This window comes from Berghia stephanieae, chromosome 2, assembly GCF_034508935.2.
Source record: "Berghia stephanieae isolate SIO BIC M18660-M18661 chromosome 2, UCSD_Bste_1.3, whole genome shotgun sequence".
Classification (NCBI taxonomy): Eukaryota; Metazoa; Mollusca; class Gastropoda; order Nudibranchia; family Aeolidiidae; genus Berghia; species Berghia stephanieae.
The window spans coordinates 117,184,365-117,210,208 of record NC_088361.1 but is presented as its reverse complement, the minus strand read 5'-3'; the positions used below and the strand labels follow the sequence as shown (position 1 = coordinate 117,210,208).

Below are 25,844 nucleotides of genomic sequence, written 5' to 3'. Positions count from 1 at the left end.
TAATAATAATAATAATAATAATAATAATAATAATAATAATAATAATAATAAGCATATTTATATAGCGCCTTTCGTCGAAACTTCAAAGCGCAAGGAACAGTACTTGGGCCTTTACGCTTCTTGATATGACCTTGGAAACTAATTATTTCCACAAACAATAACAAGGCTTAAACTTCGCAGAAAATAGCCTTCTTTTCAGGACAATAAATATTGTAGCGCACATGAACTCCAGAAAGATCTGGATTCCCTCTAGACGTGGTCAGATACATGACACATGAATTTCCGTCCATCAAAATGCTATGTCATATCAATATCAAACAAGAAAGAGCCTTATACTCACAATTACACAATGCATGATCATCCCTTAAACCATGTTAACTAGATAAAATACCTCGGAGTCCAGTGTACACAACACTTATCAGCCCAATATTAGAATATGCCAGCGCTGTGTGGGACCCCTACACAAAAAAGAACATAAACAAGATAAAAAAAGTACAAAGAGCAGCTGCATGATTCGCAACCGGATGAAAATCAAGAGACCTGGTTTTGTGTCACATCCTCCCTCCAGTCACTTGAATGGAAACCATTGAAAAACTGGCACAAGGTATCCCGTCATGCTACCCTACACAAAACCATCAACGACCAAACTCACCCATCATCACCCCAAACTACATAAAGAGCAAATCAGATAGGTATACTACACGTAGATACAATGCATCACAATACATGCAACCATTTACAAGAACAGACACATACAAACACAGCTTTTTCCCCACGAACAATAAATGACTGGAATGTCCTACCACCAGATATAACAAATGTTGAATGCTTGGAAACTTTCAGAACAATTTTGAATGCACTTGCTTGTCAAAGTAATGTGTGACTGTTCCCCGTTTTAATTGGACTATACATGAACATTTGCAGTGATGTGCCTGTGTGGCCTTATGCAAATATACAAGCCCTTGAAGAACAGAATGAAAAATTGGGGTCACTTAAATGGGATTATAATACACATCAATAACAAACAATTATAACAATTACAAAAAAGGGAGACAAAAAGAAAGAGTGAAGATATGATAAAGAAATTGACAATTAAAACATAATTTTACTATGTTTATCAATATATCACATATTTAAATTAGTATACATAAATGACAAATGACAGGATGTAATTTGAGACAAGTCCTGTGTGATACCCATGAGTATTTTAAAATTGTTTTTGTCTGTGATAACACCAGTTGGCATAGCCATGAAGTCTGATAGTGTTTTCTGCACTTGACTGATCTTAGTAAATACTTCTTTTGAAAGAGGCATTGAAAAATGCTTACATTCCTCTGAAAATAAAGAAAGCCAATTGTAATAATCTTGGCTATTGAGATCTGGATTTTCAATAAAAGATGAATATATCGCTGAGGGTTGGACTGAAATGACTTTTGATTTGATCTGAGCTGATGAATTATCATTATCCCTTATATTAACATAGTCAGATGGTGTCACTTGGAATAATTCACTTGAGTTCTGATTATCATTTATGGAGTCGCCAGCTGATGACAAGTTTGAACTTTGACAGTTGTCAACAACATTTTGGTTTTGCTCTTCAGAAACAAGATTATGAATTTCTCGCTGCTCTATAGGAATTTTTTCTAAGTCAATACCATGCTCTTCCTCCTTTTCATTCCGGGGGCAATTATCAAGGTCAACATTGTTACTGCTTTCTAAGTCTTTGCCACCATCACCTAAGACTATATCACTTTCATCACCTGTTGGTTGAACCATAATATCCATGTTAGTGCCATTATTGCTGTTTGTCTGAGAAGTATCATCTGCTTGTTCCATCACTGTTACTGTGTTCCCGTCTTGAATAAAAGCAACCAAACTACCGTCGTTCATTTTTAAATCTGATATATTGATTTTCATTTCATTGTTTAAGTCTTGAACTTGGAAAGGTATTTGAGATGGCTCTTTTTCTACCTGTATTTCAAACACTTGGTTGCCTGTGTTGATGACTTTATATGTGGAACCATTGCCTGGTAAACCATGAAAATTGTCTGAACTTTGTGGAAGTTTCATCACAACTGTTTGAACATTATTTCTGCCAACACCTGGAATGGCACATTGCATAGGTGACTGAATGATATCCTTGCAATTGTCCATCTGTGAATGAGGGAATGAAGAAAATAAAATTCTAATATTTCATGTTAAAATAATTTAAGCTTAATCTAAAGAGTATTTAAAAAAAAATTATTATTTTGGACCATCAGTCAAAAAACCCCAAAACAAACCAGTTCGATGAAATAAAAATACAAACCACAAACTATGGTGTACAAATTCTATCTGCTAAAGGGTTATACTTTGATAATTATTAATTCTACTGACTCCCACTTTATGAAACTTGGCAAGAAATTTACCACCAGTTATCAAACAGTTTCACATGTAATCAGGAACAACTTTATAAACTCAGTTGTCTGATCGACATTTTGTACTTTTTACTCAAACATTGGATGGATATCATCATTCACTGATCAAGCATGTGCAACACAACCATTAAATCTTCACACCTATTTAAGACACCGTGAATAACTAGAACCAATGTATTGACAGCAAGCATAGCTACCATAATATTATTAGATATGATGTTAAACAATTTGTAGGTAATGACTATTATGCATGGGTGACAAGGCTAACACAAGAGAGTAATCAGCATTAATTACTACGATGAGGCACATTATAGATATGACATTTGTCTGAGAGCAATACATTTCATTGGCATTGAGAGCATTTCTAAATTGTTGTCTTTTTTTTACAGTTTAGTATTTTCCTTACAATGGCAAGAGATTTACGGAGATCACCCAACCTGTATATGAAGCAAAGCAGAACAAAAAATCGTTTAATCATGTCGTTTGCAGAATTTGTACTGGTGGGGGAAATAGGGATTGGTTTCTTGTAGGTGTAAACTTTCATTGTAACATTTAATCTTCTGAGACAAGCGACACAACAAAAGTACAAGGATGATAAGTTATATTTTTCCATTTTATGGAAATGCACATACTAAGCTCAATGAAAATATGATAAAAGCACTGATTCTCCGTGGTCTAGACAAAGGAAAGCATCAAATATTTATATATACCCTTAGAAAACCCAATTTTACTAAAGCATTGTAGCAAAAATATTACAAGATATCCCTATTATTCTTTATAAATTTTTTTACCTCATGCATCCGGATTTATTAAAACTAAATTTTGATGCCTACTGATACTAGACCACAATGATAATTTTTAAGGTCAAATAAGGTCCTTTGTTTGAAATTTCAAACTTGTTCCCAATGCAAACGCCTAAGGAAATTTGTTCAACATTTTCAAAGCAAGAGCTCAAGAATCTTATAAGCATGTATGAGGATGCAAATTCAATCTTGAACCAAGGAAGATATATAGATGGGCCACTTACCATATCTTAATTATAGTGGATTTTTTAAAAGAATTGTATTAGTTGCTAATGGTGATGATGATGAATTCATTTATCATTATAAACTACTTTTTTAACAATATTTTTGACAGAAAAATTATCTTGTTTTTTTTTCTTGTGATAGTATCATCGAGTTGGAACAATGCAATGGTCAAATTCTACCATCCTCAATTCCTTTGATTTCCATCCATCCCAACTCCACCACTGACAGACACAACAACCACTACTAACTGCACTTCAAACTCAAGTAGCGCACCGTCCCGATGCTTAGAGAAGACAGCCCATGGCTTCACATAGTGCACATCACCTACTCACTTCTCATTAGGCATAGTTACCTAATTAGTCTTGGGTCACAATCCCCTCCCTCTAATCCAAACACATTAAGCCTAAGTGTATCTACAGGTTGATTGGTCATCCACACGACTCTCACAAGCCTTTTGTTGCATCATTGTGGTATGTCACACAAAGTACATAGATAAACGTTGATGGTACCCACTACCATACACTCACCTGATTACCAACTATAGTAGTTACTTATCCACCCCTACACAATCTCCTTTCTCTATGTGTGCCAAATGTACTTTCCTCTTTGAGTAGTTAATTTCTCTTAACTGGGTACTAAACTTGCAATTCACATCCCCATTGTAGCTGTGTTCCAATAAATAATACCCCGTTGTGACCATGCTGATTCATACGAATTGTTTAAGCCATGGAACAGGGATTTTAAAATTTCATCTTGTAACCGAACTCCTGTTGCATCCGAGGCCATCGTATGAGAGCTGTACTGTATAAGTAAGATTATATCAAGCAAAGGACAGTGTTTCTTACACCATTGAATGAGAAAAATCTAGCTGATAAAGACTGTGTCCAATGTCATGAAAAGAAAGTTTGGTTATATTCATTATCATTTCATCCATCCTTACCTGACCAGCACAAGAAGAATCCAATACAATTTGAACAGTGCTTATTTCCTCCCCCAGTCCAACACCAGTGACAGATTCAGAGCTTGTTGCCATTGCCGTCTGTACAATGGATGGTTGGAGATTCATCCCTCTGCTGGTACTATCAGAGTTGTTACTCTCATTATTAGGATCCCACGACAATGATGATGATTTACCATTCTAAATCAGATTTGAAAAATGAAAAACATTTTTTTAAAAATAAAGGAAAATAGGGAAAACCAAAATTGAAATTAAAAGGCATTTATTAGAAGGAAATATTTGCTTGCTGTCCTTAAAAATAGAAATAAATAAATAAACTCCCTTCATCAATCCCATGGGGGAATTTGTCTCTGCTTTCTCGTTTTACAAAAAAGACCAAAATAAACCCAGGTCTCAGGCACAGTGCAAAATATAAATATGAGCCGAGTTGCTTGCTCAAGGGGAAACATTTTTTTTTAAAATGTCAAAATCAGGTATCACACCCAGGTACGGTACTTTGGGTGTGAGTGTTATGCTTAATTCACGCGATAATTTGTCAGTGCTTTTCTCACTGTGATGATATGTCATCAAATCATTCAACTATTCTACTAATTTTCAATTTTTTTTGGATTATACAATTCAGAGCTCAATAAAATTTGAAATTTTATTGAGCTCTGAATTGTATAATCCAAAAAAAATTATCAAATGTTTAATCAAATATGCATTTTCACCTTATGTTTATTGGATATATGTACATTTGTGAAATTATATGTGGAAAATGAACTTTTAAACATAAGACAATGGTGCCTTCCTTAAAATTAAAACTACTTTTTTCATTCCGGATGACTGATACGACTCTAGTGGGTGATAATCAGAACTATAAAAATAACTATATGGAAGAATAGGAGGGTGGTACTTTAAATTATCATTAAAAATGAATTCTACATTTAACCTAATGCAAACAGCTCAACGACAAGTGACATTTTCTTGGAATATCTAAATGAACAACAAACAACATCTTCAGAGTCAGTGATAATCATGATAGGTGATTTTAATCATGTCACACTTGACGCACCTCTTAAATTTTATTTAAAAATTAACATCCTTGGATGTTAAGAGAATATGTTTGATTTGTGTTGCAGCAGCATTTAAAAATGCTTAAAATTGAATGGACTGCCTCCATTTCGAGACTCCAACAAAAATATGATTCTACTCATGCAAGCTATACTGATGATATTAATGTACCATCCAAAGATATATCAAAATATGGACGTAAAAACACATAAACTTAAACTTAGATCAAATTTTGAAAGCAGGGATTGGGACACACTTGTTCATTCAACATAAGACCTAGAATTGACAGAAATTGTATCAGAATTCAAGAAGCTAAACAGTAATCAGTAAGAATACAGAGAGCTAATTGAGGGAAATGTCATTCAAATAACATAAAATCTCTTTGAAATGGTATAAATACTGTTACAGATAATAAGATAACATAAACATTACAATTGAGCAAGATGGATAACAGATCTCGTTAAGAACTTAAATAATTTTTACTCCTTATTTACAGTGGTCTCCTTTTATAATCACAATCCAGAATATGACAGCGTGCTTATAAACAGATTATGCTTATACTTATAGGATGATTCTAATTTTTGTACTAAGTCAATGTCCCTAAGATCCAATTACTTAAAATACGTTTCCCCTCTGAGTTTCTTTAAATGTAAACACTGGGTTGTGTGTCTAAAGCTGTCATTGGTCCATTCAAAAGTCATTTAAAATATTTTCTTTTTCTTTACAGGTTGATTTTTAAGCTTAGACCAATGTTTTCTCTTCACATTATGCAACTACATCATACCTTAAGGTTGGAAAGAGAAATGAAGAAGCTTGCAATTTGTTTCAATGTCTAATTATTGTTTAGATAAAATCATTTATGTGAGCTTCTATTTCTCTGCATTGGTCCTGACTCTGTACTCATCAATTTGGTTAAATGAAAAGTCTAACGGTTTGCTTGCTTCTTTAATTTTTTGACTGTCTTCTTCTTCTTCTTCTTCTTCTGCAGCATTAGTTCTCCATTCTCCCCTTCCTATCGTGTCCATGTATAACATCTAGTTCCACCCCAAAAATAGGACACATGTGTGCTGCCACGACCCCGACCCAGTCGTCCCTACCACCCATCCACAGGGTTTTTTTTTTAAATCTGCCACAACCTGCCTAATGTTATTCCTGTAGATTTTATGATGATCCATTGGTATTATTAAAGAGAATGGGTATATTTCATGCAATTGTATTGATAGAATAGGTGGATATCGTTAACACCTGTAGAACATTTTGATAGTTAAACAAACCATGTTTAATGGTTAATTTGATCTTTCTATTTCAATATTTCAAAACCTTGGTAAGAAAAATGAACATGCTTATAAGTGGATCCCATTTGGGTTAACATATTTATAAAGGAGTAAATTTGTGAAGTAAAAATTCTGTCTCATGCCTGTATTAAAACCAGAGTGCTTAAAATAGAAACCACTGTAACATTAACTTTTCAAATGAAATTGATAAAACTAAATTGACCAATCAACAGGATTATTAATTTTTTAAAAAAATTTCCAGAGCATGGGGCAGATCGGTGCTAAATGTTGTATCATACTATTTAATATGACATATGATATGGGTTTAAAGGAAAAGGCATTGGGCACTGAAAAATGAGCACAAAAGCAAGGGTGGAGGGGCTTTGAGAGGTGATGAAAAATTTGTGAGTTAAGTCGACTAAAACGAAGAACTTCTGATATAAAGAAATTTTTTTCTATCTGGGATTGTTCGTTATATCTGTCTGTGTTCTACTGTTTACCATTCATGAAAACTGATATCACAAAAACTTCATTAATTATTCTTTAATAGAATTGAAAATATAGGGAAACAGAAGCAAAATTAAAATTTTCTAACCTGACTATTAGTATCAGTTTGTTCAATTTTAATTGGAAATTGAACAATACTGTGTTGATCTAATGTGGTCGTAGTGGAGCTGTGTTCTTTAACCAAATGAACGCGAAGTTGACCTGCTCTCGGAAACTGTTGTTTACATAGATGACACACACACTGTGGTTTACTCTCATGCTCACGTTCATGACGTCTGCGGCTTGATGGATCACTGTATCTCATTGGACAAATAGAGCACTGGTATGGCTTTTTACCTAAAACAAGGGTAAACATTTGTCAAATAAAATAAATTCTTGATTGTCTTTTCATCTTAATCCTTTCCTGTCAATTTTCACTGTAGCCTGCTTATGATAAACTCCCGGACCTAAAAAACAAATAAGTTTATCTGAAATTTATATTTGACCAAAACATGAGAAAGACAACTATTCAGTCCCTTAAATGATTATCTAATTTCTCATCTGAAAAGAAATGTTGGTCAGTATGATGAATAATTCCTCTGCTCTTACAATCTATGTCAAACTCAAAGCATGCGAACTTTCTACAACCTGTTTTGTTATATTTGTATTTTTCAAATGATAAAACAAAATTACACTTTTGTTTTAATAAGCAACAAAATGTTCAATCTAACTTGATTTTCAAGATTTAAAATAATTGTAAAGGTATAATAAAAGTCGGTGTATCATCGCAATCACGAAAGAGTTATAGGCAACTTTAAAAAGGGTTGATTTATTAATAAATCTATATGTGTTCAGGGTGTAAATGTATGATTGAGATCTAACAGTTTGCTAATTTTGTAAAATTTGTCTGACTGACTTGTCGTAGTCCAAAATCAAGAAGAGGATCGGACAGATCTCTACAACCCATAACACAAGCAAAGATGGCAAGGAGTAAAATATGAAGCAACCTCATTACAAATAATTTCAGAAAGTAGGAGGGAGAGGGAGCATTTGAGTTTGTCTATGGGCCAGTTTCCACTGAAAACCAGTACATGATAGTGAGTACACAACAAAAAAAAACACAATAATATCAATATTGCGGTTACATAATATATATGTTAGTATGTGTCATACTTTACAAAATGGAACGATTAATTGAGGACATTTTCTTTTACTATAACATAGAAGAGATTTTTTTTTTGGTCACATATCCTCACTACAAATTTTCTGGTAAATCCTTTTCAGTCAAAATTACCTCTGTCAACAAAAGGTGTAACTATGTTCACGTCTTTTGTTTTTGCCCTAAATTGTGGCCATGTGATGGTATTAAACTTATCTGAAACAAGTCCCTTTGGGATAACTATAACCGCTAAAAAAGAACAGAATGACGGTTTCAATATTTAGGTAACATGAAGTTTAAATAAGGACAGAAGGAAATTGTTTCACTACTGGAGCTTCAAAGAGCTTGAATAAAATCACCATTTGAAAAATAATTTTGCCTAAATAATGTAAAACTTACAAAAACAATCAAATTATTGTAAAAATAGATAAATGATTATGACAATTACCTGAATGAATTATCTTGTGTCGATTAAGATCAGATGCATGGGCGAAGCATTTATTACATACATCACAGGCAAATTTTCTTTCTCCTAAAGGAAAGAAAGATTATCATAAAAATACTATCGTATTCTACTTTTATCTTGATATAAATACATCTACATTCTATAGCAGTCAAGTCTGTCTTGTTTATCTTTTGTTTTACATCCTTATTTAACTCTTATATCTTAAAAGCCCCAATAAAAGATAAATAAATATTGTCAACAGGGATACAATTCCAAGTCTAGCCTATGCCAAGAAATCTTTGAGCAACAAGGATATCCATTTTGTTTTCTGAACTGGTAAATGGCACTTTCAAAAGTAATAATTTTCTGTATTTATCAAAAAGCATACAAAGATATATTTTTTTTAACTCAGAGGACGGATTTCTCAAAATGAAGGAAAAAGCATTCAGATGAATTTTTCAGGTCTCCCAATACCATATTTACTTTGAGAATAAAAAATTGTTTTGATTTTTAAAAAGCATAGTGGATCAATCCTTCTCAACCCTTCAAGGTCTTCTTAAAAATCTTAAAATTATGTGCATAATTAAGCATGCAAAAACCAAAGTTATTGCGACTATAGGCATATCACAGGCCTGTAAATGGCTGGTGAAAAAATTGTCGGAATTTTTTGAACATGCAAAAATAGACCAAAAGGACAAAATAATATGGATTAACAAACAAAACACAGATAAGACACATCAACTGACTAGTCAAATCATGTCATTTTTAGTGGTTCTCACTAAATTCTATCAGTTAGTCTATTATCGTTCAAGGGTACACATAGTTTTGAGCATTGGTATATTATATCCGGCTGGAAGATGTTATGTATAATTTAGCTTCATGTGCAGCATTAATAGTTAACTGGTTAGTTTTGTTTATGAATCCATTTTTCAAGGCAAAGAAATAAAAACTCCTTTGTCTTTCTTTTATGTTTGATTTGTCTTTTAACGAGGTGGATTTTTTTTTCTTTCTTTCTTTTAAAAAAAAATTATTTTAAAATATGTTTAATGTCGACACTCGACAAAATTTATCGAGCAAAGTTGTACTGTCGGAAATCCGACAATTGTCGGAAGATTTACAGGCCTGATATAATTTCACCAAATTATATGACCAAAAAAAAAGGCTAACATGAAAAAAAGGCAAAATCATAAAAACTGATTACTAAGACATATTGTTTTTTTTATTGGGTAATTTCTTTTTTTCAGCGTTAATGTCCCTTTGAAATAAACAATTACTTTACCAAAGGTGATTTATTACTTTGAACTAACAGCATTATAATAAACCTACAACAAACCACACATTGAAAACATCACTCAAATAACTACGACCAAAAAAATAGAAATAATAATTTTGAAATGATGCCCTATGCTAAGCTTCTCTTCCTTTCACAATGAACCAAATTGTAGAGGCTGAATCTCTGCTCTGCATCTGAGCTGTTTGTAGTGGGAAACATCAAGTAGTGGATAAGTTGTGCTAACTAGGAATGTCCCACAGTGCACCTTTCTATAATAGCTGGAAATCAACACCAAATGCTGATGCAGTTTTCATGGCAGCAGGTACCACAATAAAAAGTAATTAATAGATAAATGAGTCTGGTCTGAAAAAAATGTTGTCGTGGTGCTACTGCAGCACACGTGTAATTCTGCAGCAACAAATTAGTCATTAAGACTGATCCAGAAGAAAAAGAAATATCATCAAACTAACAAGTTATGACCCACAAAAATTAAAATGTAAACTGTCTTCCAAGGACAAGTCTTGTGCAGTTTAATTTTAGTAGATGTGGATCGGTGCTCAAGATTTGATAGATGTTTAATCAATGTAAGGATAATGATAATGATAGTCATATTAAGCACTGGACAAATGGAAGTAAAAATCAATCATTTCTTAGTTTTTCAAAAGAAAAAAAAAGTAATAAATAACGTTCAGACTTTCTGATACTTGAAAATATAGAATCACTGTACTATTTGGAATCAACCACAAGACATGCTCATAAAACATAGCCAAATACAAGATCCTAACAGCGTAGGATGATCAGATGCAGATTAATTAAACAGAAATTATTATTTTAAAAATTGCAAATTTCCCCTCAACACGTTCAATTTCTTATGAGTCAAATATTTTGCTGACCCCAAATGAATATGTTTTACAGTAAAAGTTCAAAGAAGCATAGGTACCTGTGTGGGTTTTCATGTGAGATCGTACATAAACCTTGAGAGAAAACTTCTTCCCACAAACTTCACATGCGAATGGCTTATTGTTGGAATGTGTTGTCAGGTGGCGTTTTAAAACAGCGATTTGTCTAAAATGTGTTCCACAAATATCACAGCTGAGAGGCTTCTGACCCGTATGTAGAGTCATATGTTCCTGGAGACTCAAATTGCTGCTGAATTTTTTATTGCATTCTGAGCACTCAAATGTTTTTATACCTGAATAAGACCAACAACAAAAAAACATGTTTCTTTTCACAAAACAATGAGACTTTATCATCTTCAAACAATAAACATTTTGATACAATAAATAACCAAATATTTTCAAAAGTTTTAGTTCTGGCCTTTTACACTTCTTTTCAAATTTCAAGATCAATTGTGTTTTGTCCGTTATTGTTGTTATTGTTGATGTTTTAGCAGTAGTAGCAGCAGCAGCAGCAGCAGTAGTAGTAGTAGTAGTAGTAGTAGTAGTAGTAGTTGCTGTAGCAGTAATAGTAGTAATAATAATAGTTGTAGTAATGGTGGTGGTTTTGTTGGTGTTAGTAATGATGATGATGTAGCGGCTGTAGTAATGATGGTGATGTAGTGGTTTTAATAGTAGTGGTAGCAGTAGTAGTAGTAGAGATGATCGTGATGATGATGATGATGATGACGACGACGATGATGATTATGACAACGATGATAATGATGATATGTGTGGTGGTAGTAGCAAATTTAATGTGTTTTTTTGACAGTTCCATGACGCTTGCAATGTAAATGTTGGTGCTCGAAACTCGAAGAAATAATTAATAATGTGAAATTAAATGTAAGCTTCAATTTAATTATAAAGACAGATCAAATGAACATTTCGGGTTTCCCCTTTATCAACAAAACAGGATGAATGAAACACCACAGATGAATGAGATGATGTAGTAGTGGCGTAGTTAAGATGAATAAACAAAACATTGGACATCACTATCGGATCGTACACCCATGCGAACATCATAGGTATATGATTCAAGGGTGATGCTCCCATCCAACCACCCGCGTGAGGAATCATGAATTAAAATAGAATACTAGATATTTTTTTTAAAGTGTGCAATTAATTAAGTGAAAAGAGGGGAGGCGGGGAGGAACTGTGTAATGCAATATAGAAAGTGAAATATAAAAACGTGTAGACTGTTGTGGAAAATAAGTACAATGGAATTGAAAATAAATACAAAAAATAATAAATAAGGGATGTCGGTATAAGTATAATCATTAGTGGCAGCAGCAGTAGCAGAAGGAACGGTAAGTACTTTTATTATTATTATTATAAGTAGAAGTAGTAGTAGTAGTAGTAATAGTAGTAGTAGTAGTAGTAGTAGTAGTAGTAGTGGTAGTAGTAGTAGTAGTAGTAGTAGTAGTAGTAGTAGTAGTAGTAGTAGTAGTAGTAGTAGTAGTAGTAGTAGTAGTAGTAGCAGTAGTGGTGTTTCATTCATCCTGTTTTGTTGATAAAGGGGAAACCCGAAACATTCATTTGATCTGTCTTTGTTATTAAATTTAAGCTTACATTCAATTTCACATTATTATTTATGACGCTTGCAACATATTTAGCACATTTAAGCGCCAGTAAAAAGGAAGAAAATGGGATAGTCATATAATTCTAGATTTACAATTAGAAGCACATGAGAAAAAGTACAAAAAATGGGAATTGTTCAAAAAGGGAACAGATGAAGATTTCAAGAGCACACTATCAGTGTACTTAGTTTGGGATGACATAAAAGTCTCATCCAGACATAAGCATAGGATCCCACTAGGAAGAATACACTCAAATGTTTACATTTACAGATCAATATATATATTCAAATATAAAATATGAGATGATTTACAAGGAAAAAAATACCATCAACCAAAACTAATACTATTACTATACAATTGACTATTTCCCTCCCAGCCAAGGACTCAGGGCAGGGCCAGGACAAAACTAAGTAATCTCAGTCCAAGACAAAGACAGAAAGACCAGGACAAAACTAAGTAATCTCAGTCCAGGACAAAGACAGAAATCAAATTGAAAAACAGATATAGGTGGAAAGAATTCACAGCAAGAGACTTCCCTGCCCACTATGAGAAGTAAAAAAAAAACCCATCCAAGTAGTAACAGTAAAGATGATGATTCTGTGATAGTAGTGGTGGCATGCCTGTGAACTTTCAACTCAATCACTGGTTTAAAAAAAAATATGGACCAACCAGCAAGACCACCCAAGAAATTATAATTAGCGGCACTGCCAGTGCATTGTCAACAAACTTTGATCCACGCAAACTTAAGATTTTGGAAAGCATTGGTTTCCAATTATTTCCTTACCCTTTCATCCAGTCCATAATATGGCATGACTGAATTTGTCAACTATGACAAATGACACTTAAAGAAACCACAGCATCTATACTTTTGGTGTTCATCTCTCTGTATCTGAGTTGTTTGTCAATTCGAATTAGGAAATTTGACATATACTGTTTAATGAATCATTGTCTCAATTGTTCAACCAAAACAACTCAAGACATAACATAAAAATTCCCTTCCATTACAGTCTCATACATAAAAAGGTAAGCATCACCTGAATATGATCCATACCTAGGTGGCTTAATCTATGTCGCCGAAGACTCTCTTTGGTTCTCAATTTCTTGCTACAATTTTCAAAATCACACTGAAAAGGTTTGTCATCTGTGTGAGTGATCAGATGAGTCTTCGCATTACCTGATAAAAGAAAAATTAATGAAAGGTATAAATATTTTAAAGCTGCATAGCTTGTAACTTCTACAATGTCATATAGTATAATTAACAATTCTTGATTTACTTTTAAGAGTTTTGTTTGACTAATCTTTTAACAAATATCAACCAATCATTAAAATCAAATTTGTAGTTTAATCGATTGAATAACCTATATTCATATTTCTAATTAATATTTTTTTTAATACGACTCCAATAACATTGCTTAAAAGAGGAGAAGAAGATGGATTAGGAGGAAGAAGAAGAAGGAAAAAGAGGAAGAGGAGAAGGAGAGGAGGAAAAAGATGAAGATGAAGAGAATAGATGTACGAAAAGGAGGAGGAAGAGAAACGGAAGTAGGAGAAACAGGAACTGGTGGAGGCAGAGAGGAGGGTAATATGAGGAAGAATATTCTCCCTATGTCCGAGATGGGTATCATATCATACTGTTTACTCTTCAGCAATTCAACAAATCTAAAATACCTCTTAGAGTGAATATTTTGCCGCAGATGCCACACTTGAATCCATTAGATACTTTTGCAATTGGATTTCTCTTCCCATTTTCATGTCCAGCACTTTTGCTATCACCAGAAGAACAAGCATTTGTAGTATCTGTTCAACAAATCACATTTTTTAAATGAATAAACAAAATGACTGTTACTCACAAAACTTTTTCTTTAAACCTTTGATAAGTCCTCTACATATTGCATATACAAGAATTAAATCACTACAACTACAACAGTTACTCTCAAATTTTAAATACTGTTGAGACTATTTACAGCAGACCAAAGCTACACATGGAAAGAAAGTAACAAAGAAGAATATAGTTTTTGTTGCTGAATGAACTTTGTCTTGTTACGTTTTGAACAACACTCCAGATGTCAACGTGTGTGTGTGTGTGTGTGTATGTATGTGTGTATGTTTGTGAGAGAGAGAGAGAGAGAGAGAGAGAGAGAGAGAGAGAGAGAGAGAGAGAGAGAGAGAGAGAGAGAGAGAGAGAGAGAGAGAGAGAGAGAAGAAGAGAGGAGAGAGAAAGAAAGAGAGAGAGAGAGAAGAAGAGAGGAGAGAAGAAAAGAGAGAGAGAGAGAAAGAAAGAGAGAGAGAGAGAGAGAGAGAGAGAGAGAAATTTGAATGGATTGATGTTATTGTTAGGTGCCTAGAGCTTTATTGTATAGAGGATTGGGCGCAATATAAATAAATTTCATTATTATTATTATCATCATTATTAACGTAAACATGTTTTATTTTGTCTTGGCTACTTTTCTTTTCTTGGTCTTTATTGGGCTTTCTTTTTTATTTTATTTTTATTTGTGTGGTTGGGGTTTTTTGGGGTTTTTTTTTTTGTCTGTAGTACCTAGTTGTATTTTTGTTTAGATTGTTGGTTAATTCTCTGGGGGTTTTTTTTCTTTCTGATTTTTTTTATATAGGTAACTAGTTCATTCTCCTGAAATACGTGATCTTTTTCTACATTTAATGAACTTGAGATTTTTTTTATTATTCAATTTTCACTTAACTTAAAGTTTTAAATGACAAAGCAGACAAATCATATTTGGTAATAATTACAATGAGACAATCTATTTATTACCTTTATTTTTTCTCGGTCGACCTGAAAAGATAACAAAGACAAAGACATAAAATGGAATATCCTCCAGTACACTCAAGTTTGATGGGCAATACACACACACATACATATGTGTGTGTGTGTGTGTGTGTGTGTGCCCTAAACGCAAAATTTTCCACAAAAACAAAATAAATATTAAAAAGGAGAGTTTTTGGTAGGATTGTATGATTTCAAACTTGTTATATACAACTTATTATTATTTATTTATTTTGGGACTGGAAATGATTCATGTTATCTAGGCATATTAGTATTAGACAACAATATTAAGAACAAAAGCATTCTAAAAGGAAAAAATCAAAGATACATAAAAAGTACCTTAAAATTTTAAAAGTGATAAAATCTTTCAAAAAATATATATAAGTTTTATAAAATTAAAATTTACCTCGGCTTCTCTTCTGCTTATCGGCTCTGTTAAGGGTCTGTTTCACAATAGTTTCTGTTGGAATAAAATCTGCATCTTCCACAACATCAATCTCTATTTCTTCTTCCTTGACATTTTCAGCAAAAATGCCATAGTCACTGAAATAATACATTTTAATATAAGTGTCATAACTCTCATTCTGGACACAATTAAACAATTGTAAGTGCCAAATGAAAAGTATTAGCAATCATGACCTTCCATTTGCTTTTATCAAGTGCTGTTCTTGTATTCTCACTTGCTGATATACAGCGTAACCCCTTGATATTAGATAACATTGCCTGGCACCAGAAAATTATTTTGGTATCCAGGGGTATCATTATTCCAGAGTTTTCAGATATGGCAGAAAAAGGGGGTGTGTTGAGACCCATGAATACAGCAAAGTAATGAACAGACCAGTGTCTGTGATAAGACATGTCCCAACCACACTAACATGTGTATTTTTCCTGTTGACAAAGGGTTTATCAGTTACTCTTTCACACTCTGATGTGTATTGCCATTGTTTTGATCGTAAGCAGTGCTCGAATGCCATTTTCCCTCTGTAGTTTATCCCGGCTTGAGAGTTTTCTTTTCTTGATCAGGGTAGACAACCTGCTTCTTTATTCATCAGCAGGGTTGTCAGTGACCAGCGATTGGTAATGACTCCACTGTCGATTGCACCAAGGCAACAGCAATAGAGCGATTTCATTGGTATGTAATGACATGTTCTCATTGGTCAGTATAATTGGCAAAAAAACGGAATTGATTAGGACATCTCATTGGTCAGAAAAGAAGCGTGTTTATTGAATTCAGTAATTGAGCTTTGCTTGCGATTGAAACAATGCTCTGATGCACACTCCTTGTAATTGCCTCGAATTTAGTTGGAGACACGAGACCAGATGATTCTATAAAAACACGATTAGTATTCAAGCTTTGAAACAGTTCTAAGAAAAGTAGGCATTTTGTTGCCACTTCCATTTCGTCATTTTTTTTTTCTTTCACCTTTACTCTGGGTCGCATCCTTTCAAACGTATTTTGAACAATATCATGGAAGATAGTGGACAACGATAAGAATGAACAATCAGAAACAGATACGGTATTGTAATGAAGCGTACCTGAAGCTGATGTTACCATGCTTAAAGGCATAAAGTTTATATCTTAAAAATTAGGTAAGAGCCATTTAGTATGCTTGAATCGAAACATGCTTAATAACAGTGTGCTAAAGATGGTATGGTCTGTATTTGCAAGTAAAGGGGCTTTTTGATACCGGGTCAAAGCAACGATTATTTTTTTTGACTTTTTAGTCAATTGGCAGTGATTTAGGGTACCAGGACTTATTACTGTTAAACAATATCCTATCCAAAGAGTAGTAAGCAATTGTCACTGTCTGTTTAATACTACAGAAACTGGGATAAACTAGCTCCATGTGCCTCATAATTCTCAAAGCCTCCTGTATAAAAGTCGAGATTACATGTGCGCATAACCCAGTCCCCAACAATTCATAAAATATAATATGAATATATTTACATATAATTTGTGAAAACCAAACTACATACCTAAATCTTACGGGTATGAATCTCTTCCTTAAAGGAAGTTGACCTTGACTTCTTTCAATCTCATGAGGATTGGTTTGGATAGCAACTTCTTTTCCTGTACCCTCTTCCCTTATGGCACATTCATCATGTTTAGAAAAGTCATTCTCTCTCTTGGATTCCATTGACACGGTATATTCATTTCATGATTAAACACTCTTGATGTTGAGCTCCAATTCTTTGACAACACTGAAGTCCCTAAATGTAAAAGATGATTTTATATAACAGTTCTTGTACATAATCCAAACATTTTAAAAATATTATAACCCCAAAACAGATTCCTTCCCTACCTTCACATTCACAATATATTCCATCCTTTGCTGAAAACAAGAAAGGAAGATGAAATTCCTGTCAAGGAGGACAGAGCCTTGTAAAATGTTATTTTTAATGCGAAAATGAGATGCATGAGAATGTGGTGTTGAACGAGTGAGCACAGAAAAATAAAAGAGATTAGACATGGAAAGGAAGATAAATAAAGAAAGTGCTGTCTTTGGTTTAGTTTGCATGTGTAGTTGACTTTACAAGCTATTTATGTTATATCAACAATATGTCAGTAAGATTTACAGATTTAGTAAAGCCTTAATAAAATGTTGAAGTCAGTAGTAAGTTCAATGAGTGGGCCCAAAAAATTGGAATTAGTAGCTCAGCTGTAGGCTGTATCCAAATTACAGTAGAATTACTTTAAACCGAAATTTTGGGGACCTTCTAAACCATTTCGGTTTAAAGCAAGTTCCCGTTTTGCAATGTTTTTCACAGGTAGTAACTATTTAAGGAATTTGCTCATTTAATCGTATCATGGGTTTCCCGTTAAATGGAGTTGTTGAATAAATGCCGTCTTCGTAACCATGAACTTTTTTTTTTTTTTTTTTTTTTTTGTGTTTTAAAAATATTTTTGGAGGTTTTCGTTTTCAATTCAAAATTGTTGAAAGAGTTGAGTTCGGGATGCCGTGTTTTTTACATATCTCCGTCTTGATCAACTTTTTTTTCATCGACTTCACATAGTATTTTAATTTTAAACTCCAACGTGTAAGCACAATGCTTTCTTTTAGACATCTTTTAGTAAAATGCAAAGCTAAAATAAGATCGAAAGTTCTTGTGCGATAATTGATAATGAATGACGCGCAGCTACTCAGAGGTGAAGTGAAATGGAAATGAAAAGGCGTGTCAATGCTAAGCTGTCTACTAGGCATCTCTCTTTTGTTGAAAAGCCATTAGGTTCAAAGGCCTAATTACATAGAACCTCCCCCCCCCCCCCCCTCACACACACACACAAATTGAAACAAATTGGAAATGAAATGCCATGTCAATAGTAAGTTGTCTACCCCCCCCCCTTCCTTATTCTCGTGTTGAAAATCCAGTCAGTTCCAAAGCATCAACACACGAGCGAGAACATCTCGCTTGCGTGATTCTACACCCCAACTCCCCTTCTTTCCTCATTTTTCGCCTGCCAGTCACCCGCTGTCTTCCTTTTCCAGTCTGTGTGATTGTGGTGTTGGCCAAGCCCAAGTGCAGTGATTGAAGTGTTTGCCTACCCCCACCCCACCCATCACCCTCATCTTATACTTACGCTCTTTGTTTAATATCTTCTTCTTCTTCTTCTAGGTTCCATGCCTGGTCCAGGCTTCGGATACTGCATGAATTATCTCTCTCCATTCCTCCCTGTCTCTTGCCTTTTCAAACAGCTCTTGGATTGTTAGGCTGGTGAAGCCCTTCAGTTGGTCTATGAGTGTTTTTCTTTGTCTCCCCCGGGCGCGTTTACCAGGTATTTTTCCACAACTTGCCAGGTATTCATTCTTATCTTTCCTTACTATGTGTCCGAAAAAGGATAGTTGTCGATCCACTATTAAGGGCATTAGTTTCCTTTGTTGGTATGTTTGTTTTAGCACTTCTTCGTTCGTTTTGTGTGCAGTATACGATATTCTCTGCATCCTTCTCAAGCACCACATTTCAAAAGCTTCAATGTTCTTTTGTGTTTCTGCATTTGTAGTCCAGCTTTCGCATCCGTATAACAAGATTGGCCACACGTAGCACTTCAAGACTCGGAATCTAATCCCGAACGACATCTGTTTGTTTTTCAAAATGTTTCCCAGGTCCATGAAGGCCTGTTTGGCTTGAGTTATTCTTGCTCGTATGTCTCGGTTACATCTTCCATCTGTTGTCACTATTGAACCTAGGTATTTAAAACTTTCTACGTTGGTAAGTTGCTCGCCGTGAATCGTTATATTGCAGGTGTTGTTGTTTTCAGGGTTTTTCTGTATTACCATGCATTCCGTTTTGGTGATATTCACTTCCATTCCCTTGGCTTCACTATCTACTACCACTTTGTCAACAATCTTTTGAAGTTGGATTTCTGATGTTGCAATGAGTACCGTATCGTCTGCGTATCTTATATTATTTATGTTGTGACCTCCCACTTTTATTCCCTCCATATTATTTATGCCCCTCATGATTGTTTCTTGGTATAGATTAAACAGATCTGGTGAGGCAACACACCCTTGACGGACTCCTTTCTTAATAGGAATGGAATTTCCTGTAGAGTTTCCGATTTTGATAGATGCCTGCTGGGTGTAGTATAATGTTTGCATGAGTCTGAGGTCTTTCTCATCAGCGCCAATGGAGTGCAGTTGTTTTAGTATTTCTTCGTGGCGTACTCTATCAAAAGCTTTTTTGTAGTCGACAAAACAGAGGTATAGTGGGGTCTGAACCTGTATAGCTCTTTCACTTAAAACACGGAGGAGGTATATTGCGTTCCTTGTCCCTCTGTCAGGTTGGAATCCATATTGTTCTTCTGCGATTTCGGGGTTAATCTTATTCCTTAGCCTGTTGATAATTATACGCAACAGTATTTTGTTGATGTGGCTTATTAAACTTATAGTTCTAAAATTTTCGCATCTGACTGCACCTGCTTTCTTTGGTATTGCTATGAAAATAGAGTTACAGAGATCTTCTGGAATTTTCCCAGTATTGTATATATTGTTGAATAATATGTGAAGTTCATCAATTGCTAGATCTCCTAGGCTTTTTAATACCTCTACAGATATTTCATCAGGGCCTGTTGCTTTACCATCCCTCATTCGTTCCATGGCATGTTCAATTTCACTTTTGGTGATGTTTGGTCCGCTTAATGGTTCTTTGAATTTCAGTGGTGGTTCATTTCTATTTGGATCATTGTACAGTTCGCCTATGTATTCTACCCATCGGCTTTCTATATGTTGTTCTTCAAATAGCAGTTCCCCTTGTTTGTTTTGGATACAACTTCCTGCTGCTTTGCTTTTCCTTTTCCCTGATAGTTCTTTTATTCTTTGGTGAGCTTGTTGGGGGTTGGGTTTGTATTCTCTTTCGATTTCGCAGCATTTCCAGTCTAGATAGTTCTCGTGTGCCTCGATGCATTTGGATTTAATGTGGTTGTTCAATGTTTGGTATTCTGCAGACCCTCTGTTGCATTTTCGTCTTTCTTCAAATAGGTTTAGAATTTCATTTGTCATCCATTCCTTTTTGCTGTTTATTTGAGCTATTGGTAAATGCTTTTCTGCAGTTGCTTTGACACACTTTTGGAATATATCAAATTGTTTTTCACATTTTTCATTATCAGGTTCACTTTGGCTTTGTATCATGAGTGCATTTTCAAATTCTTCTCTCATTTTTGTTTGTATGCCATTGTCTTTGCATAACCTGTAATCCCTCTTTATTCTACCAGCTGTTCTCTGAATAGCTTTAAACTTTATCCTTATTGTACAAACAACTGGGACATGGTCACTGTCTACATCGGCGCCTGGGTAGGTTTTGCAATTTAATATGCCATTTCTGAATCTTGATGATACTGCTATAAAGTCTATCTGGTTCCTTGCTCTGTCCCCTGGTGATTGCCATGTCCAGGTTCTTCTTGGGTGTTGTTGAAACCAGGTGTTTGAAATCATTAATTTATTTGTTCTACACCAATCTGCCCAGATGTTTCCTCGTTCATTTCTGTCTCCGAGTCCATGTGGTCCGATTATGTCACCATCTCTGCCTCTGCCAATCTTAGCATTTAGGTCCCCCATTACCATAAGGACTTCTTGTGATTTACACATTCGTTTTGCTTTGTCTAGTGAATGGTAAAACTCTGTCATATCTGCATCTGTCGCCTCTTCTGTTGGTGCATAAACTTGAATAATATTGGTGTCAACTACAGGTCCTCTTAGCTTAACCAGCAAAACTCTGTCTGAGATTGCTACGTGCCCTTTGTAAAATTTGGTTGATTTTTGGTCTAAGATCATCCCTACTCCTTTTTGGAAAGAGGTTCCACCACTCCATATGATCTTATATGTCATGTTGTTTTCTTGTTTTGACATGGTTCCCTGCTCTTTCCATCTCATCTCTGCCAGGCCAAGAATATTTATTTGGAGCCGTTTCATTTCTTTCAGAATGTTGTTTAGTTTTCCTTTTTGGGCACAGGTCCTGACATTCCATGTCCCAATTTTGGTTTTGTCACATTTGTTAAATTTATTTCGCCTAGTAACTGGCTGACGGTTCGGTGTGACCTGACGAACATCACGCTCCCAACCGAGCGAGGCAGCAGTCTTCCGTGAAAACATGCTCCCCTTTACGCTGTCACCGTTTAACTTTTTGGACTTATTCATGCAGTTAACTCGGCAAAGTTACAAGAATGGTTTGCCATTGCCTATTCTTGTCGCCCTCTGCAGTTGGCCAGCTTGACCTGTTACCGTTCGACACCACGAGGAGGTTGCAGTAGGGCTTGATGATGATCTATCTTTGCAGACTTGGCATCATCCATTTGTCGAACTGTTTAATATCGCCGGGCCTTATTACGTGTGGCTACCTTCCCCAATCTTTGAAGAAAAATAGAAAGAGAATAAAGGAAGGTGCTCTCAAGTTGTTTCGGTTTAAAGAAAGTCTGCACTTAGTGTTTAATATCGCCGGGCATTATTACGTGTGGCTACCTTCCCCAATCTTTGAAGAAAAATAGAAAGAGAATAAAGGAAGGTGCTCTCAAGTTGTTTCGGTTTAAAGAAAGTCCTTTTTAGAAGTATTTCGGTTCATCGTAAGAATTAGTACAGATAATGAAGAAACTAGTACAATTTATTAAATTCTTTGCGGTTTAAGGTATTTTTCGGTTTAGCTTCTTTCGGTTTAAAGTAACTTTACTGTATATAAATTTTTACCACTATTTCTAGTCGGTTTGGTATTTTCAATCTACAAGGAAGTTTCAACTGAAGACAAAAATGCTTGTCCTGGATTGGATGTAAAACTGACCCGAGCATTAGGACTGAACTGTTGTTAGGAAGCATATGATGTTTTATTTAAAAGAAGGTTGGAATGTCGAGAATCTGATGATGTGTACATTTCAGATTTGAAAAGACTTGATTCGTTGATTGAACAGCACCATTATTGAAATGTGAATTTGTAAATGGGGTTCCAGTTGATGTTTCAATCCAAATCTACCCCGTAACCACCATGGAAAGTCTTGATCTGACTGAATATTTTTAATGATTGTAATTAAATTTGATTTTAAAAATTTAATTATTTAATTTTATATAAACATGCTCCTGACAGATCCGGCGTTTTACATAGTAAGTCATCTCTTAAACCTGTAGAATCGCTCTGTTAAGTTGTGTTTCTGTAATAGGGGTCTGCTAGAAATAGCACTTTATAATATGGCTCGTATGTCTATCAAAGGAGTTGACCTTCATAATAAAATTAATGATAAAGATGAAATAAAAATTTCCACTCTCACTTACATTTGACAATAAAATGGTGGTCAGATTTACTTTGATTATAAAGACATGTTAATTTACAAAACAATTTTATTTCTGGGGAAATTATTTATAGCCACTTAATATATTTGTCTGCACTTAGTGTGCTTATCTGTAATGGTTCCGATTTCAAAGTTTTCGTGGGCCACTGTCTATCCCTCTGTGAACTCTGCAAACAGGTTTAATATGGCATTCTTTTTTGTGGGAATGTCAGTGTTGGTTGTCTGTCTGAAATCCCTTACTCACAACTCAAAAATGTATAAAGATATAGGCATTTTAGCCTGTATAATTAAAAAAATGTAGAACATGTAAGGAAGAGATGTCAAGTTTGTAAAACCTCATCTAGTAGCCTACGAAGATTGTAAATATTTTGAGCGGTGAGACAGTCTGGCATGTCTTACAGCAGATAAAACCCATGTGTCAGGGATTCCTTATCTAACTGTGGGCAGAGTTGATTTGCTAAGAAACAAAAACACAGAATTGGTATGTGATTAACTGAGAATCATTTTAAGAGAGGACTTTGTTTTAGTAGTGACAAGATAAACGCTTTTGTTAAGAGTTCAGGTGTTCACCATATTTTCAGTTGTGCATATTGTTCTTTAGGGAATGGAATTATTGAAAGAAACCATCAGAAAGTGAAAAGTGCAGTTGCAAAAACTGGGGGTAATATAGAGGACATAGTGCTCTGATACAAACATTCTCCAAATGTAAATGGAATTGTTCCTGCTGAAAGCATGCATACGTATGTGGTAAATCTGCCCAGTGGAGCTGCCAGTGGTGCTAAAGGAAGTGTAAGTCACAGTATCAACACAGTTGGAGATTGGGTGTTTGTAAAGCCAGTGAATGCTAAGTTTGAGAATGTATGAAAGCTTGCTAAAGTGATAGGAGCTGTGTCTAAGCTGGTGATTAAAGTAAATTAAACAAATATGCATGTGGCAGATGTCCATTATGCTACACTGGGTGATCCATATGGTGGTAAACCAGCAAATGATGGAAATACTGAGTGAAATAACTCTTGATGCATTGGAAGTATTGAGGGGTTTGGAAGAAACAATAAATGTGCTGAAGAGGAGGGTGTATCTGAATGTGGAAGAGACGAGAATGAAGGAAGCCAGAATGAATACATTGAAATGCACAAAACAAAGTTCATAAAGAATCATGCGAGAGACGACCTCCACATACTATGTGAGTGATTAGTGATCTTAAGATCAAAGGGATATTAATGCAAAAATAAGATGCATAAGAATGTGGTGTTAGACGGAAGTGAGCATGGAAAAGAAGATACTAGTAATAGACAAAACTTGACAAGGAGCATGATGCAGAAAGTGCTTCTTTGATTTAGCTTATGTATGTAGACAACATTGTTGTTGAGTTTGACCTTACAATAGTATTAAGCATGATCAGTGACTCCATGGGTAATATTTCTTTTATAATATAAAAACTGGCTCAAAACAATATTTGCAAAAGTGGCCCCTTAATTGTGTCGTTAGGTAATATTCTATATATATATAAATTCCAGACAGATATTGTAAGAGCATGAATTTGTTTTTAAAGCACAAACAGGTTCCTTGCACTGCTTGAGATGGAAATTTGGTGTTCTGGATGGTCTTGTGGGTACATATATACGAAGCTTTTTGAAGGGCACAAAGTATATTGAAATAGTGGAATGTGCTCAGTGCTACAACGTCCAATTATCAATACAGCAAATGAGTCACCTGTGAAGCCAGGATAATTTTAGGGGTCCACTTTGACTTTGATTCTAAAATCAATTTCGATTTGTTTTGTTTTTAGAGGTTTTGTAATTTGTAGTGCTTGCATGCGGCCATTATTCAATTATATTAATATTTAAGTCAGTTCAGTCCCAGTAAAAAGGAAGATGATAGAGGAAACGTTATAAATCTGAAATTAGAAGAACCAAAGAAAATGCATGATAAAGCGGGTTACTTACTTCAAGTAGAGAATGGAAGATTCCACGAGCAATCGACCAATGTGCCTATTTTGACATGACCTAAAAGTAAAAGGCCTAGACCAGACACCATCAAAGGATTCCGTTATAAAGGATACACTCAAATTTTTACAAACAACAATATATTCAAAACTAATAACTATTGTTAAGTACAATAGAGGATTTTTTTAATGAAAAAAAAACCTCTCAAAACAAAGTTACTGTTGAGTTACTCAACTGTCTGGCAATAAATAATCGTCGTTCATCGTTATTGAGATATTAGTTAGACAGATATCCTAGATAAAACTGAATAACGACGACAGTCGTATTAAATGACAAGACATTCGCGGTAAAAATAACAATCGTGAAGTTAGACTACCTCTTAACATGAATAGAATATGGGAACATCGTAAACTTTGTATTTGTTTTCGTGAAAGAAATAGATAGAAAGTAGAAGGTGTTGAAGTGTTGACATTTTCCAAGCTGAGGGCGACTGTGCAGTCGCTTAACTAAAAACATTTTCAATCCCTCTAAATCTTCAAACCCATTCATAATGTCATGATTATTTTGTTATCGAAAGTGTCACTTACTCAATCTGCTAAGGCCTGCATTGACTGGTGAATCTAGTCATGTTATTTAAAAACGTTAAATCCCCTTAAATATATTTGACAACAGTGTAAGCGACAGTGTCTCTCTCTCTCTCTCTCTCTCTCTCTCTCTCTCTCTCTCTGTGTGTGTGTGTGTGT

The 25,844-nt window shown here is 34.7% G+C and overlaps 1 protein-coding gene across 4 annotated transcripts; it reads right to left on the bottom strand.

Moving 5' to 3' along the window:
• Positions 1 to 1,102: 1,102 nt before the first annotated feature.
• Positions 1,103 to 25,844, bottom strand: LOC144966362 (uncharacterized). 4 transcript variants are annotated; one of them, XM_078902702.1, is made up of 12 exons: positions 25,689 to 25,797; positions 25,102 to 25,176; positions 17,365 to 17,598; positions 15,794 to 15,930; positions 15,376 to 15,396; positions 14,274 to 14,402; positions 13,657 to 13,779; positions 11,034 to 11,285; positions 8,824 to 8,907; positions 7,326 to 7,573; positions 4,386 to 4,583; positions 1,103 to 2,154 (listed from the first exon to the last, which is right to left on the bottom strand). In XM_078902702.1, exons 3-12 carry the CDS (start codon positions 17,523 to 17,525, stop codon positions 1,126 to 1,128), a joined length of 2,382 nt encoding a protein of 793 aa, XP_078758828.1. In that variant the 5' UTR covers positions 17,526 to 17,598; positions 25,102 to 25,176; positions 25,689 to 25,797; the 3' UTR covers positions 1,103 to 1,125. The 4 variants fall into 4 exon arrangements, with proteins under 4 accessions (XP_078758828.1, XP_078758829.1, XP_078758827.1 ...); XM_078902703.1 differs by lacking the exon at positions 25,689 to 25,797 and adding an exon at positions 25,478 to 25,583; XM_078902701.1 differs by lacking the exon at positions 25,102 to 25,176 and having other exon boundaries at positions 25,689 to 25,844.